Source organism: Canis lupus, chromosome 10, assembly GCF_011100685.1.
Source record: "Canis lupus familiaris isolate Mischka breed German Shepherd chromosome 10, alternate assembly UU_Cfam_GSD_1.0, whole genome shotgun sequence".
NCBI lineage: Eukaryota > Metazoa > Chordata > Mammalia > Carnivora > Canidae > Canis > Canis lupus.
This window is the reverse complement of record NC_049231.1, coordinates 21,108,342-21,124,793: the sequence shown is the minus strand read 5'-3', so window position 1 is coordinate 21,124,793 and position 16,452 is coordinate 21,108,342. Positions and strand designations below refer to the sequence as shown.

At 66.0% G+C, this 16,452-nt stretch overlaps 1 protein-coding gene across 3 annotated transcripts in view; it reads right to left on the bottom strand.

Annotated features, from left to right (window-relative positions):
• Positions 1 to 16,064, bottom strand: part of WNT7B (Wnt family member 7B) — a 49,118-nt gene extending 33,054 nt beyond the window's left edge. For 2 of the 3 annotated variants that reach the window (XM_038550215.1, XM_038550219.1), the window contains exon 1: positions 15,925 to 16,064. In XM_038550215.1, the coding sequence (XP_038406143.1) occupies positions 15,925 to 15,995 (71 nt within the window). In that variant the 5' untranslated portion in view covers positions 15,996 to 16,064. Of the gene's footprint in view, positions 1 to 11,729; positions 11,839 to 15,924 lie in introns of those variants that run through there. The other variant, XM_038550218.1, reaches the window with a different exon arrangement.
• Positions 16,065 to 16,452: the final 388 nt, after the last annotated feature.

Genomic DNA, 16,452 nt, shown 5'->3' with positions numbered 1-16,452 from the left:
GCAGCCCCTGCCCCGAACCAACCACAGAATCCTGGGAATGTTCCCTAGGCTAGGACCAGGGCAGCACTCCATGGGGCAGACGCAGCATCCAAGTACTTCCCAGAACTCAGACCTCATGACTGAGCCTACTGGACCTCAGCATCCCAGACCCCCTCCCCCACAAGCCACAGGAACCAGAGGGGGCCACGGGCGGGGGGCGGGGACATGTGCCCCTCCCTGCCCCCCCACCCCCACTGCTCAGGTGGCACGTACCACTTTTAGGGAGGTCGGCAGTGATGACAGAGGTTTTCCCCCTGGGCAGCCCTCTGTGCCCCCTCTGCCCCCTGGAGCACCCATGTCACTGCCCGACACAGCAGGATGGCAGCCTCGGACCTGAGCCAGGCCTCCAGCCATGAGGTTGGCCCCAGGCCCCCCTTATCGCTCACCATCCTCCCACAGCACCCCACCCCTGCACCTTTGTGCTCCTCCCAGCCCCGCTGACCTCCCCATGGCAGAGCCCATCCTCCAAGGCCTTTTCACCCGCCCGCCCCCCAGGGGGGCCAGGACTCTGTGCTTGACCCCCTCGGGCCTTTCCTAGGCCGTCTGGGGTAAGCTTTATCCACCCTCACGAGCTGTGAGCTCCCCAGGGCAGGGATCCCCAACACGGCCCAGCACCCACCCGGCCCCAGCTCCCTGGGAGGTGGGGGCAGGCTGGTGGGGCTCGGGCCAGATCCCCGGTCTCTCTCTGGGGCCCCATCCCTGGCCCTGGCCCCGGCTGCCCAGCTGCCCACAGCTCCTGCAGCCCACGCTCCTGGCCCCGGGCGCTTTATAATTCTTCCTTCTCGGGCATCCTCCGGCAAAATATTTGAAGAATGTTCTAATTATCTGCGATCAGCCAGGGAGGCGGGCCTGGGTCCACTCGTCCAGGAAGTAACTGGGCAAATACCTGGGAAGATGGCAGCTGGCCCCCACGCCCACCCACCCCGCCCCACGCCCCACGTCCCACCAGCTTCTCCGTCAGGTGGGCGGGGGGCCAGAGCTTCCCAGCCACAGGTGGGCCGGAAGGGGCTGTCCCCCGGCCTCGCGGGGCCGCAGCTGGTGGTGGCCTCACTGCTCCTGCCTGTCAAATGGGCATAAGGATGTCTTCCAGGTCTGGGGTCACTCTGCAGACCGTCCCCCACCAAGCCACCAGCACGGTGCCGGAGCTTGGCACCGGCGGGGTCCCCGCAGGCCTCCTCTGTGGGGAGGGACAGGGTAACAGGTGGGACAGAGCCAGACATAGCTACACAAAGCCCTGGGGGGCGTTGGGCCCACCTGGCCTCCTGGTGGTTCCTTCAGTCTGTCCGTCTCCTGCCTCTGCTGGGGCCCTCGGCCCTGCTCAGCATGCCACGTGGGGCCCAGGGACACCCCTGGACCTCGGGAAGGCCACCCTCAGGGTCTGTTCTGAGCCTCAATCTTCCCATCTGCAAACAGGGAGCATGAGCCGTGTTTGGGCAAATGGCATCTCCCCTCCTGGCCTGGGCCGGAAGAAGTTGGAAGGAGGAGGATGACCACCCTTCCCGAGTGGCACCCCCTGCCCCATCCCACCCCGTCCCCGCTGCGGCTCCTCGGGGCTGGCCTGGCCAGCCTAACTGACAGACAGGGAGCCGCGGGGGTGGCAAAAAGGCCGTCCCCAGCGCAGGTGCAGGTGCAGAGAGAGGGCGGGGGCGGGAAGGGGCCCTGCTGGGAAATGAAGCCATCCCTCTGCTCCCCCCAGACCCGCCCCCCACCTGCAGGTAGTGAGGGACCGAAGCATTACCTGTGTCTGTTTCCTAAACAGTGTTCCCAGGGCTTGGGGTCCTGCGCTCGAGGTCTGCGCGGCTGCGGACTCTCGTGGGCCTCTGTTTGCCCATCTGTCCAGTGGGGAGAGCAGCCCCTGCCCGCGGGGGGGCTCCTGCGGGCCGGCTCCCTCCACCGTGGGGCCCGCCTGCTGCAATCTTTCCAGCCCACTGCCCCGCTCAGCTCACTGCCCGCAGCGTTCCCGGGGAAGAGAGCACAGCGTCCGCTTGCTCCCTCGCGCCCCCGGCGGGTGCTCGCCGCCCGCCCTCCCCACATAGCTGGCATTCCTGGCCTGGCATTCTGGGACCCCACCCTGGAGGGAAACCAGGCAGTCCTGGGAGCGAGCAGGCAGTGCACAGGGGGCTGGGGCTCGGCTGGGTCTGCTGGAGAGGGGCGAGCGCGGCCGGGGGCTCTCCCCCGTGGATGAGGGGTGCCCGGGGCCGGGAGGGCCCATCGGCCCCCACATCTGGTGGGTCAGTGAAATCGGCACCTCATCCAGTCACTGTGACCGCAGAGCCCCGGGTCATTGACCTCCGACCGCAGCTACTTCCAGACTTTGGTTGGGCATCCGGGGCCCGTCGGGACACTCCTGGGTTCGAGATGCACTGACCAGCAAAGACAAAGGCCCCAGACCCGTCTGGCAGTTGGGCGAGATCCCAGGCCCAGCTTGGTGCTTCTTCCTCCGAGAAGCCTTCCCCGGTCTCCCCTCTGTCCCCACTCCCGGCGCGGTCACAGCTAAGCCAGCCTCCTGAGGAGGCCACAATCCTGTCTGGCCAGGCCATGGACATACTCCCGCCCCTTCCGCTATACTCGGGACCTTCCCAGCCCTTACCCCTGAGCCTTCCCACCACTGCCCATGGGACAGGTAGGGACACTGACACCTCAAGGTGCGTGGCAGCTGAGGCCACATGCTGAGCTGAGGCCCAAGCAGGGATGAGAGCACCTAGCCCTGGCCTGGGCCTAGGCCCTCGTGCCCCAGATCTGCCAGCCACTGGGCCACCTTGCAGGCCTGGGTGACCAGGACGTCAGCCTGAAACCTCAGGGCAGATGGACAGACAGACAGGCAAGGGCAACAGGTGGGAAGAAGCTGGCAGGGAGTCTGGCCCGCGGCCAGGCTGGGAGTCTGGGCGCCTGATGTGCCAGGCAGGACCTCAGCCTTCCGGGCTACTCCGGACACGGTGTGAGCAGTGGGTTCGGGGGCCACGTCCCCGTAGGCAAGGGACACTGAGTCGTCACCTCTGAGCAGAGCGCTCTGGGTCCTGAGACCGTGCCCCAGGCTGGCGTCCTGGGGGGGTAGGGGGAGGGCTTCCAGGAAAGGATGACGGATGGCAGGGGGCCTGCCTGGGCCACAGGGCCTCTCAGAGCAGAGTTCGAGTCCACCCCCACCCAGGCTCTCCCCAGCTCTGCGGCCCTGCCATGTGCCCTAACCAAAGCTGGGGTGAGAACAGCCCGGGCACAGCTCCTTCACCGTGCACCGCACTGCACCCCCTGAGAATTCCTGGGCCACCAGGGTGCCCCAGCCAGCTGCCTCAGCTTGGATGCTTTATGGGACAGGGTGCTCACTCCCCCCCAGGAGCAGCCCACTCCAGCCCTCACCAGGCTGGCTGCGGTGACCCACAGGACCCAGCAACCCCCCTCCCACCCCAAGCCTTGCCTCAGCAGCCTGGAGTCCTGAGCGCCGCCCTTGCCTTCCATAGCCGGGCCTCCACCTCCCGTCCAAGGCCACACAGACACAAGGCAGAGACTGGGAATCAGGGCCAGGAGCAGGACCAGCCCCGCGGCCTTTCTTCCCCACTCCTGGGCTCCCTGCTCCAGGCCCTAAGGACCTGTCTCCTCAGCCTCCCTTTTTCCTCGCCCCCCTGCAGGAATTTCTACCTCTGAAGGGAGGCAGGGAGGGGGAGCCAGGGTCCCTCCGAACTCATACTCAGACTCGCCTGGAAGCATCCACTCTGCCCACCTCTCTAGAAGGGACTGGAAACAATGTGTGGCTGAGGTCCCCTGGGGCAGCAGGAGCCTCCCCTTGCCCCCCCTGCTCCCGGGGCAGACTCTGGACAGCAAAGATGATGTCCCAACAAGTGCAATCGCCACACCTCCCTCCTGGCCTCGTGGCTCTTAGAGCTGCTGGAAAGGAAATCACGGGAGAGGGGTGAGGGAGGGGTTCCGTCCCACACACCTCCGGGCTCCACGGCCTGGAGTGAAGCCCCGCTGGGTTACACAGCCGGCCAGGGTCTGAGACATTAGACCCACAGGCGCCTGGGGCAGCTCTCAGCCGTCAGCCATCAGCCAACAGCAGCCCTGACCTGGCACTTCCAGGGCGTGTGCCCTTGGGGTCTCCCACACCCCGTGCTCTGAGCTCCTGGAGACAGAGTGAGCAACCAGGGCCGGGCTGCTAACTCCCTGTCCTGTGCTCCCTGCCAGCCCTGGTGCCCCCCACAGGGTGCTGGCACCCTAGCCTATGTCGTGGGCCGCGGCATCGTGCTCCACCCTGGGGCAGTGCCACCAAGGCGGGAGAGGGACAACCCTACTGGGGTGGGATGGGGGCCGGGTCTATCCGTGTGCCACCTGAGCCCCCCACGGGCCCTGACACGGGTGGACGGTCCACAGGATGGGCCCCCAGGGAAGAAGGGATGGGGGAAGGGGGCGGGCTTGTCAGCCGCACCTGGAAATTCCCGGTGCTCCCCCGCCAGCCGTGAAGTCACCCCAGGAAGACCGGAGTCCAGGGGCCAGGAAGCCATCCAGCCCCCAGCCCAGCCTTGTGCCCACCCCCTGCCCTGGCAGCCTCTGGCATCCATGGGGCAGGCGGGCCCCACCAGGTCAACAGGCCTCACAGGGGCCCAGATGCAGGGGCAGCCAACTGCCCACTCGAGAGGTGTTTACTGGGCACCAAGTTAGCACCAAGTGCTGTGCCGGGCGCCAGACTGGGGGCAGGGAGCTGGGCCATCCCGCGACCACTACCACAGCCTGGCCCCCAAGGGCTTTGTGCTGATAGCCCCCCTCACCCACGTTCTGCCCCCTGTGCACCCTGTGGGTCCTGCCTCAGGGAAATCCCCCCATGTTGGTGGGGGGCCAGGACCCGCCCTCTCCCCGTCTCCCCTGCGAGGCCCCATCCCATCCAGCATCCTTCCTCAGGTGGCAATGAAGCCACTCAACCCTGCTCTACCTGAGACCTTCCCTCCCGGGGCTCCCTGCCACCCCTCTGACCTCCCCTCCCACGGGCCCACCCCACCCTGACGGCTGCTGCCCACTCCCCAAGCCCCCTGCCTGCCCCATAACTGTCCCCCGGCCAAGAACACCACTCTCCCGGGGCTCCCAGGCCGGAGGCCACCTTCTGTGAGAGGCCTCCCCAATCGATCCACCCTCACTGCCGATGCGTGAGGGGCCCCTGCCCCGGAGGACACCACAGGGCTTTGCGGACGTGACGGGGAAGGAGGGGGTCTCCCAGGTACCCCTGCACACGTGGCCAGCCCCCGTCACTGGCATGGAGGCTTCAGGAGCTGCTGGGAAGAGCGAGCTCAGGGTAGTGACGAGGCTGGGCAGGAATGGGGGGAGGAGGGGCCAGAAGCATCCAGACCCATCACCCACAGAGACAGCCCACGGCAGGACAGGGAGCCCTGAGGTCCACGGCACAGGCAGCCCCACACACGCAGACCCAACCTAGAGGGTCATGAGCTGGCCTGCTGGGACCACCTCCTCGCTCTCCACTGAGCCAGTGTCAGCAGGTTAGGGCCCTTGGGTTAGGGCCCAAGTTAGGGGGCACCCAGGAGCAGAAACCTGAGGGGTGCCTGGTCCCCTCACACGCCTGGAGGGAAAGCTGCCTGTCTGGCTCCAAGTCTAAATTTGGGGGCGGGGGGCAGAGACAGAGAGAGACAGAGGGAGAGTGGGAGAGAGAGAGAGAGAGAGAGAGAGAGAGCCCTCACTCAGAGCCTCATGACTCCTGGGCACCAGACAATTCTAACCGGCGGGAGAAGTTGGTTTCATCCCCCATGAGCTTATAGCCAATGAGAAGGCGGCAGCAGCAGGGGCCCGGGAGCCAGACAGACCCGGGTTCGAGTCCGAGCTCAGCCACCTCGAGCGTGACCCAGGGAGTTACTCGGCGCTCTGCCCCCCATACTCCTCACTTCACCCCTTACCCGAGGTGGCCCTTCTTCGGGGAGCTTTTCCAGCATCCAGGGAGGAAACAAACCCGGAGCAGACCCCAGCTGGCGCGCACCCATCCATCCTGCGACAGAAGGCCTCTCCAAGGCCACCGGAGTCTTCCAGAGTGGAACGCAGAGCCCTGTGCCCCCAGGCAGGGGTCTGGTGAGCGGCCAGTTCCTTCTAGAGGCACTCCCATTCAAAGGGGCTTGTAGTCTGTTTGCCACTTGGGAAGCGAGGGCCTAGGTCTCAGCTCCAGACCCCCGGGCATGCTGGCCCCTGGCACCCTGGCGGCACCAACGCCTGCCTCGGGGAGGGCAGCCGAGACACCACCCATGCTTGTCCCAAGGCTGCTTCCTGCACAGCTCCCGCTGGGCCCAGCACAGGAAGCACCTCCCATCTGGGAGGCCATGGAGGAGGGTCGGGAACGGGGGTGGCCTTGGGGGGATGAGGTCTGAAAAGCTCTGGAGGCCCACCGCGTTACCGGGATGGGACTGTAAGGGGATGCTGGCTTGGAGGCTGCGGCTGATGCCCGGGGAGCCGCTTGTGGCCAGGGTGGTGTCCTCTCCAACCTGCTCTGGGCACCTAGTGGGCTTCAGGGTCCGCAGAGGATGGCCACTTGGGCTGCACAATTCTAGTGTGTTCCACTCACATCCTCAGACCAAATGCTTCGTGGCATCTTCAGAGCTCAGGAGCCACCTGCTGTGGCGTGAGGCTGAGGCTGGGAGAGGCTTGCACCGAGCTCGAGCTCGCCGCTACGGCTGCCGGATGGCCTGCGCGGGGCCTGCGTGCCCTCAGTCACAGAGGGCCGACCACACCGCATGGCCGCGCTGCACGGAGGCCCCGGGAGTGCTGGCTCCCTTCCAGCCAGGGCCCTGGCCTGGCATCCCTGGCCCTCGCTCCTGCACCTGTTTGTATGCTTCCAGGGCTGGAGAGCTCACCGCTTCCCTACCAACCACTGGGCTGGCCCAGGCCTGGGGCTCCCCACTCAGAGGGAGGGAGGAGGGCGAGGACACCCTGCGTTGAGGGCAGGACCGGGAGGGGCCCCAGGCAGGCTGAGCAGCTCTGTGATGGAGACGGGAAGATGGAGAAAGGGAGGAGGGAGCGCACCTGTGCCCACCCCCACCCTGCTAGCCAGCCCAAGGGGAGGCCCCAGCCCCGCGCCAGGGAAGGAGGACAAACGGAGGTTTTGTCCTTGGCCAGCGGGCGGCCCACACCACACAATGACCCTTTCATCAGGCTGAGGGAGCCCTGGGTCGAGGTTTCATCTGACAAGAGAGAGCTCCCGGCCTCTTGTCCCTTGTTGGGGGAGTGGGGGGGGGGGACTGAGCCCCATCTGAGCCCGACCCCCGGCCATGCAGAATGGAGGCTCCAGGGCAACTAGCTGAGCCCCTCCGTCTGTCCTGGGGGGAGAAAGGCCCCCAGAGGTTAGGTGACTGGCCATGGGCCGCACAAAAAGGGGCCCTATTCTGGGTGCCCCCCAAACCTGAGTGGAGGGAGGGCCTGGGTCTCCAATCAAGACTTCCATCCCATCCCATTCCCTCCCCTGCCACCACCCTCAGGTCTGACCATAGAGCCATGGCCCAGACCCCCCAGGAGGAGTTCTGGGTGCCCCACAGGCGATGCAGCCCTGGCCCCCTGACCCCCGAGGCTGGCATGAGGGGCGGGGAATGCAATTTGCTAGGTCTGTGTCCACGGCATCCCCAAAGGAGCCCAGTGTGGAAACAATGAGTGGTCAGGGTCTCAAACACCATCTCTCTTGGTGGTGGTCTCCTTCCCGCAGAGCATCTCATACCTGCCTAGTACGCTGGGTCCTGTGTGACCTCGAGAGAGCCTCTCTGCTTATCTAGGGGCCACTTCCTCCCGGAAGCCCTCTGAGACACCTCCGGGGAATTCAACACTCACCCCTGAACAAATACAGCCGCCAGCCCTCCCTCTGCATTACAGGTGGCCAGCCTCCCCGCTCCCAATGGCTGAGAGTGACCCCATCGCTCGAGCACCTACTGTACAACAAGCACCCAGCTGGGCACGTCTCCGCATTTGCTCGACGAATCCCCACGGCCACTCCAGAAGTTTGAGTCCCACTGGCCCTGGTGGCACCCAGGCAGCAGGAGAAGGGGCAGGGATGGGAACCCTTGATCAGCGAGGACTCCAGGGAAACTCGGTCTGAAAACAAGCCATTCCGCTGCGGGCCTTAACGCGGCTGTGGAGCACCCCAGGGCCAGGAGGAAGCACTTGAGGACCCGCCTTCCCCTCCTGGCCCTTCCTCCCTTACACGGTGGGAAGAAGTCATCCCCAGAGCGCACCATCCCTGCTTTGATTAGTCGGACCCACCATGTGGCAAAGGCTCTGGGAGCACTTTGTGATTCGAATAAGGATTCGTGCAGCCAGGCCAGGGGTCCCTGGGCAGCTCCGGCGCTAACTCCCTATGTGCACGCCACACTGCCCCCGTGTGCACACCGCTGCACCGAGCCACGCACGCCCTGGAATCCCAGTGTCTTGCGGGTCCAACCTGCACCTGCAGAAAGGAAGAATCTCCATCCCCCAGCGATGGACGAGGGGACTGTGGCCCAGAGAAGCCTCCAGGCCACAGAGCAGAGCTCCCGCACCTGGACGGCCACAGCCTGCAGGCTGGCAGCTGCCGCTCCCAAGGGGAAACCAATCCACGCTAAACTGGGTGGCCCCGTTCTGCTGCCACTCAGGCCTCGGTGCCAGGGGAGGGGGCCTGATTCAGCAACGCCCGCCCTCCGGGGTCATGCCCACAGGGTTTCTGGGACTGCGGTTGGCACCACCAATAAAGCCACAGCGGCGGAGCCGGGAAGAGGCCCAGCCTCGGCAGGACAGTGGTGAGCGCCCCCCACCCCCACCCCCCCGCAGCCAGGTGGTCGGTGAGTAACCACCCCGTCACCCATGACTCACTCAGCAACCCAGAGCGGGCGGTCACCATGAGAGCTCGTACCGGAAGACCTGGGGGGATCATTGCAGCCAACCTCCACATCTGGGAGAAGGAAACAAGACCGGAAGGGACCTGCCCTGGACAGTAGGCCAGCCCGGTCCTGGCACGAGGCCCCCGTGCCAGCTGACCAGCACCGCAGCCTCGTCATGGCCTGCGGGCCCCCACCTGCTCTCCCTTGGGCCCTCACTGACCCCCCCACTGGCCCTGGAAGCTTCTGCTCTGACAACAGTGGCGCAGAGAAGGGCAAGGCTGGCCAGAGCTGCCTCACCCAGCCAGCCAAGCTCAGCATCAGGCGGGGGCTCGAGGCCCTTCCAGGCCAGCACACCCGTCCGACCCAATCAGTGGCAGGGGCCCAGGCATGCATCTGGGATTCGCTATGCACGGACCACAGCCCAAGACAAGGAGCTGGGAGAGCAGCCCAGATGGAAAGGGCAGGATCAATTGTCCACCAGTGTCTGTGATCCCAGCAGTGGGATGCCTTCTGGAAAGTTCTCTGGAGCAGAAAGAAGCCTCCGCCCAGGGCCCCTCCTGCCCCTGGCATCCTCAGATCCCACAGGGCCGACCTTCCTAAGTGTTCCTGCGGACGTGAGGTGGGCTTACTGTTGATTCCCAACTGCTCACAAAGCACTTTTGCACAGGCCGCCTCACCTGCATCCCGAGCCTGGGCACATAGCCACCCACGAGGGTCTTCCCACCATTCTCACTGTCATCTGCATCACCAGGGCCCTGCTTACACCCACAGCATCCTCCACACCCCACCAGCCCTGTACCCACCAGACAGGGCCAGGGAAACCCCAGAGCCTCCCTCTCTTGCTCAGGGGAACAGCTAATATAGTCTGCTCAGGACAGCCTGGCATCAGCACTTTCTCCCCCGACCCCAGGGGCAGGAAGGGGTGGGGGGCTGAAGGTCAGGCTGGGCTGGTGCTGGGGCACAATGCGCTTTGCTGCCCCCCACCGCCACCCTGGGACTCCACGCTGGCCCAGGAACGTTTGGAAAACTATCGCCCTCAGAGAATTTTTCCCAACAAAGCTGGCAGTGAATATGCAAGGAGCGAGCCTGTGTGGGCGCAGATGGTAGTTACTGCAGGCCAGCTCTGTAGGTCTACACAAGCATCCTGGCCACCACCTGCCCCAGAGCCCCTCACTGCTGCCTTGGGCCGTCCTCTGTCCTCTCCAGCCCTCCAGCACCTTGCCCACCTCCTGCTCTCAGATTCTTACTCCAGGCAACCCCCGGAGGGCTCCCGGTTTCCTACCCTTGGACTCCTCCCCATTGATGCCAAACCTCAGCCACCTAGCTCCAAGAAGGATTTCGTAAGCCATAGTAGCGGTGGATTCTCTAGCTTAACATTGAAATGCGCAGTTTTCAGGGGAGGGGGAGGCTTCCTGACCTCTGACCTCTGAGAACTGGAGGCTGGGATTCCAAGGCCCCCCTAGCTCGATCCATTTCCCAGGAGGGATGCCAGAAGCAGGACTCTCTGGCCCGGCACTTCCCTAGCCTGATTCCCCAACTGATGGGGCCGGCCCAATCCGGCCCCTGCGATGCCTGGGGCGGCCTTTCCCCCCTCCCCTTCCCCAGGCGAAGCCTCTGCTGCCGGGGCTGCCCGCCGGGCCTGGAGCACTCTCTGCGCCTGGACCTTGTAATTATGTCCCACAGCCCGGGAAACCGCGGGCCTCGCAGCATCTGGCTGCGGTTGCGAACTTTTGTTTCAAGATGCGCGACTATTTATAGAAGGAAAACTGGTAGGATAGTAATTTCCTAGGAGCTGGAGGAGAAATTGGCTGCGCCCCTATTAAAAGGGGGGGGGGGGGCGGCGATTTATTAGGACTGCGGCCGCGCGGGAGGTGGGGGTGGCGCGGGGAGCGGGAGGCAGCGCCTGCCCCCTCTGGCCGCGTGAGGCGACCCCGGACGTGGCCCGCGTGTAAAGGAGGGGGAGGAGGAGGGGAGGCGAGAGGGGAGGGAGAGCGAGCTCTGAGGTTTAATCAGTAGCATCCAGCTTAAATTCCCCCAAACGGCGGTTCCATAAATCAAACTTCTTTTTAAATCGGAGGCCAGAGCATATGCGTCCCATTAGGAATCAGGAGAAGCCACTGCAGCGCCGACGCGCCCCTCGGCTCCCTGGGCCCGGCCGGGCCCTGCCGGGAGCTGCCCGAGCCCGGGGGGCGCTGCCCGACCCTGCGCACACGCGCGCCCACGCTCCCTCCGGGCTGCCTCGGCCTGGATAGGGGCGCACCCCGGCCAGCCGCCCCCGCGCTGCGCGGCCCCCTCGCCCCCAGGTGAGGAGTGGGCAGCCGCGGGGCCGGGCGGCTCAGCGCAGCGGGAAGGCGCGACAGGCAGCGGCCACCCCGGGGCCGCTTGGGCACTGTCCGGTGGGGCGCAGTGTGCACGTGTGCGCCGGTGTGTGCGCGGGGAGCGGGTGTGCACGGGCGGCTCTCTCGAGGGCTGCACGACCGGCGGGCCCCACGGACGTCTACAGGGCGGGGGATCCCGCTTGTCCGAGACGCGGGTGGGATGCGCAGGGAATCCCGGCGCCGCCGCGCGCCCTCCCCTCGTGGCGCTCGCTCGGTGCGCGCAGTCCGACCCACCCGGGCAGCAGGGCCTCTCGCGGGCCACGCGCTCTCGGACCCCAAAGCCGTCGCTTCTCACTAACGCAGCCGCCCCCCAAGTCCTCCACCTCGGTGCCTTGGGCAGATGAGGACACGCAATGTCCCCAGCCCACCGAGCGCGTCGGGCGCCCGGTGCCCCGCCCAGGGACTCTTCTGAGTCTCCTGCCCGCGCGGCCCCCGCGCTGGAGGCCGAGGAGCGCCCCCCACCCCGGGCCCCGCGAGCGGCCGCCGCACTCACAGGTAGCTGCCGCTGGACAGGATGAGAAAGATCTGCGGGCAGTACACGGAGAGGAGCGCGCCGCGCGGCGACAGCAGGAGCATGGTGGGCCGGCGGGCAGGGCTCCTGGGCCAGCTGCGGCCGGGGTCTCCGCGGCCCTCCCCGCGGCGGGGCGGCGACACCAGGCGCTAGGGACCCGGGCGCGCGGGCCCCGGCGCGGTTCTCGTCGGTGCCCCGCCGCCAGGGCCGAGCATCGCGATGGGGCTGGGGCTGGGGCCGCGGCGGGCGCTGGGGCCGGAGTGCGGGGCGAGGGCACGGCCGGGGGCAGCGGGTGCGCCTCGGCGGCCGTCTAGCCCTCCGTCCGTCGATCGGTCGGAACCGGCTCTGTCGCTCGCTCTGGCTCGAGTCTCCAAGTCTCTCGAGGCGCGCAGCTGCCATTGGACGGGCCGCCCCTACATCCGCCTCCTCTGCGGGCGGGTTTTTTAAAGGGGAGGCTGACCGGAGCGTGCGACAGGAGCCGCCCCCAGGGCTTGCCCGAACCGCCTCGGCCCGCACCCCTCCACACACACACACACACACCCGCCCAACTTCGGGGAACCACACAGCTCTGGTCTGCTCTGGAGGGTGCACCTGGGGGGAGGCACCGCGGCGCAAGCGCGCGGGGCGTGCGCTCCTCTTGGGGGGCTGTGCTGGGGAGTCTGTTCTGTTCGCCTGCATGTGCCTGCATGTGCCTGTGTGTGCCCGCGGGAGCGTGGGCGCGTCTGCGAGGGCGCAGGTGTGTGCGCACAGATGCACTGTGTGTGCTGCACCTTTGCCTGCGTGCGCCCCTGGGTTTGGTTAGGTTGGCTGTGAGTCGCACGCTCTCACCTTAGCCAACCAGGCCCTGCCAGGCAGGGCTCACCTGTGCACATGCGCACTGGTGTCTCTGTAGGGTCCTGCCTCAGGGCCTCTTTGGAGGAGGCAGCGAGAAGGCACCCCTAATTGGTTCACAGAGGTCCCCAGCTTTGGCTTCCCCATCGCACTTCTTTTGCTCTCCTTTGAGGGGTTGGTTGGGATAGGTGTAGGGAGGAGCAGATCCTCAAAGACACAATTCTAAACAATCCTTCTTCTTCCAGTGATTTTTTTTTTAAGGCCAGAAACCCACTTCCTATTGTCTGCCAAGCCTGTCTACCTATGAATGATCTTCCAGATGCAGTGTAGACCCTCTCAGCTGGGGGGAAAGCACAAGGCAGGGATGATGACAAGAGAGGTCCATATGATATGGCCAGTGGCCCAGGGGTGAGGTGTTTCCCAGCTTCTAGATCTGGCATGGAGACTCATGCTCGGCATCCAGAAGGAAGGAGCTGCCTGCTTCACCTTCATCCCCCTGGGCCCTCTGCCTCTCATAGGGCAGGAATGGAGCAGGGCTGATCCTGGGACTTCTTGACCCCATTTCCTGTGGGCAGAGGGTGCCCAGATCCCAATGGCTTGTTCCTGCCCTGGCTTAGCCTCTTCCCGAGGGCCACAGCCTGGAGGCTGCTCAGTCCAAAAGTGAGGAACTGTGACTCCCCAAAGTCATTTGTTTTGAAATTGCTCAAAATTTAAGGCAAGCCTACTCTTGGGGGCCCTGATCCCCCAAAGGGATTGTGAGGTCTGAGTTCACCATCGCTGCTGGTCTGGGAGCTCCCCCCAGGGGCTTCACATCTGTGTGGTGGCTGCATGTGCACCAGTGAGGGAGGTTCCTGGTGTACATTCACAAAAGTGCACACACAGGTGTTGGCTGCGGGGGGCATGACCCCAGAATATCTCCCCAATACATGCAATCCCTGACATTGGTTGGAACTGCTATGGCCCTAAAATCCACTATCTGGAGGAGTCCCTGGGGTGGTGATGCTAGAGTCATTAACAGTGAGAAAAGCTTGTCTGGTGCATGCAGGTGTTTATGGGAGCCCCACCTCTCCCCCCAGGGCACAGTCACCCAGAACAAATCTTCACAGTACCCGATGAAGGATGAGCTGCTGTGACCCCACTTTTCGCATGAGAGAGGCAGAATGGGAGCACCCACCCAAAGCCACCAATAAGGAGTGAGGGGGAGGAATGAGTCCCAAACCTCATCCTTAACGCACTGGGCCCCTAAGTCTTTAACCCCTCAGGTCACATCTGGGCTCCGCTCCTGATCCTCCCTGCCCTGTGCAGCCAAGATGGCTTGCAAAGAAGGCAAGCCCCTTGCTCCAGGGTGGGCAGGTGAGCAGGCAGGCAGGCAGGGGCTGTGGTGGTGGCAGAGGCTGAGACCCATCGCCTGAGCACATCCCAGGGCGGCTCCCTGGCTTTTCCCAGATGTGGTTCTGCAGGGGTGTTTGGAGACTAGGTTTTCTCCTCTCCCCCCAGGAGTGTGTGTTTTAGGGGGCACAGCAGGGGAAGGATCGCCCACACCAGGGTTCCTGAATGGAAGCAGAAAGCAGAGCCTGGCTCTCTTGCACACTCCCAGAGAAGCGAGTACAAGTGCCTGGGCACACAGGCTGGGTCACACTCACTGATCTCTACGCAGACACCAGCCACCACCATGTTCACGATGGCCAGAGCTGCACTCCCATTTACAGAAGGGACAGGGAAGCTGCCTTGTGTCTGTAGGATGGGGGGGGGGGGGCCTAGGCCTCTGAGCCCCTCAACCAGCCACAGGAGACCAGGTTGGGCACCAGCAGGAGCTCCTTTTGCTGCCTGGGTGGGGAGGGAAAGGTCATAGAGCGCTTCCCGCAAGTTGTGGGGGGTGAGGGAGGAGTTCTTTTCAGTGACTCCTGTTGAGAAATGGGTGCTAGGGTGCTAGGCTGAGTGGTTGGCTCTGCCTTTTACTCTTGGGGACAAGTGACTTGGCCTCCCTCACTCAGTTTCCTGATCCTTAAAACGGGAACTGAACTCTAGGACTGCCAGGAGCGGACAAGTGCTGAAAACCAGAGAGAGCCTCAGGAGGGGCTGCCCAGTACTTGGGGGAACAGGGAGAGGAGCTGCAGGGACTGCTGGAGATCCCAAGCCGTGCCTCCCTCCCAGCCCCCACCCCCTGGCACCCTCACCTCCATAAACAAACACCGAGGGACTCAGCCTATAGGGACCCACAATAAACCAGGCGCCCAGGCCTGCAGAGTGAGGCTAGGACGGGGTCTTCCAGCCCTGCCTCTGCAGCCCCCACCCTGCCTCAGTTTCTCCATCTGTAAAATGGCGGAGGGGGCGACAGAAGGGCGGGTGAGAGGCGAGGTGAGTCTCAGGTGGGGCTTCTACCTGGCAGCCGGGGAAGCCGCGTCTCCGCCTCCGGCGGGGCTGTTCACCGGCTGTGCTCCAGCCCGACTGCTCGGTAGGGGCGCGGGGTGCGGGCGCCCGGGGTGAGGTGCACCGCACCCCCGTCGCGGTCACATCGACCCCCCACCCCCACTTCGAGCGAGGCCGAGACAGATTCTGTCTAAAGGAGATCGCGGCTCAACAGGTAAGGACTCGGCTAGGTTCAGGAATGTGGAAATACGACTCGGAGCAGCTACTGCAGCGAGCAGCGAGCGCGGCCCGCCGGGCGCCCGCCCGCCCGCCCGCCGGGCCGCACAGGGGGAGCGCGGCGAGAGGGGGCCGGCCGAGGGCCCAGGGCGGGGGCGGGGGCGGGGGCGCGGGCCCAGGACCGAGCCCCAGGCGGCCGGGCCCTCCGCGCGGCCCATCGCGAGCCAGCCGGACAAGTTGTCAAGGCAATTTCAACACGTCCGGGTGATGGATAGGGTCGAAGGGCCCAGGCAGGTGCCCGGCCTGCAGGCTCGGGGCCGGGGCGCTCGCCCCCCGCCCGCCGGGGCCTTCCCGGCCGCCCGACGCCCCCGGCTGCCGCCCCGGCGCGCCCTCCAGACGGCGAGCGCTCGGCCCGGGCTCGGCGCCCAGCGCAGCCCGGGGGAGGGAAGGCGCGTCCCACCCCCGGGGCCTGGAGCCCAAACAGGTGAAAGTACGCGCCGGGCACGCTCGCCGCTACCCGCGAGCCCGGCCGCCGCCGCCTGCGCGCTCTGCCCTCCTTAGAGCGGCCCCGACTCGGCGCGCTTCGCGAGGACCCGGCGCTCCGGGGTCGGGGCCGACGTCCCACGCACAGGCCAGCCTCGGGTCCCCGGGAGCCGCCTGCGCCCCCTCAGGCCCTACGTGTCCGCGGAGAGCCCCTGGAGCCCGGTCCTCGCCGCTGCCCCCACGCGGGGCTGTGGCCCCTGCCCACGGGGATACTCACCCGAGCTTCACGTAGAGGACGCCAAAGCAGAGAAACACGTAGAAAATCCACTTGCGAAAGTTTCTGTGCATGATCCAGGGAGGGGGGCTGCGCCATAGACAGCGGCGGCCGGAGGGGACGCGCGGGCCGGGCGGGGGGCTGGCAAGGGCGGGGGGCTCCGGCGGAGCGCTCTCAGCCAGCGCTGCGGCTCGGGCGGCCGGCGACGCGCGGGCACTGGGCGCGCGCTGCCACCATGGTGAGCTGGGCGCCGCCGCCGCCGCCGCCCCCGCCGCGTGCGCCTGGGCAGTGACCTGGGCCGGGAAGCGCGACCTCGGAGCCGGGCTGAGAGGTCGCTGGGCGCGCTGAGCGCCGGCGGGGCCGCGGCCCGAGCACTGCGGGCGGGCGGGCGGGCGCTGCCTCCACTGGGCGCAGCCGCCTGGGGCCGTGCGCGCCTCGCCGAGCGCCGCGGCGGCCAATGTGTCCGCACTTGTCCGCCTCCCCAGGTGACTCGCGGCCCCTGCAAGCGAGCTGCGAGAGAACGAGCGCGGC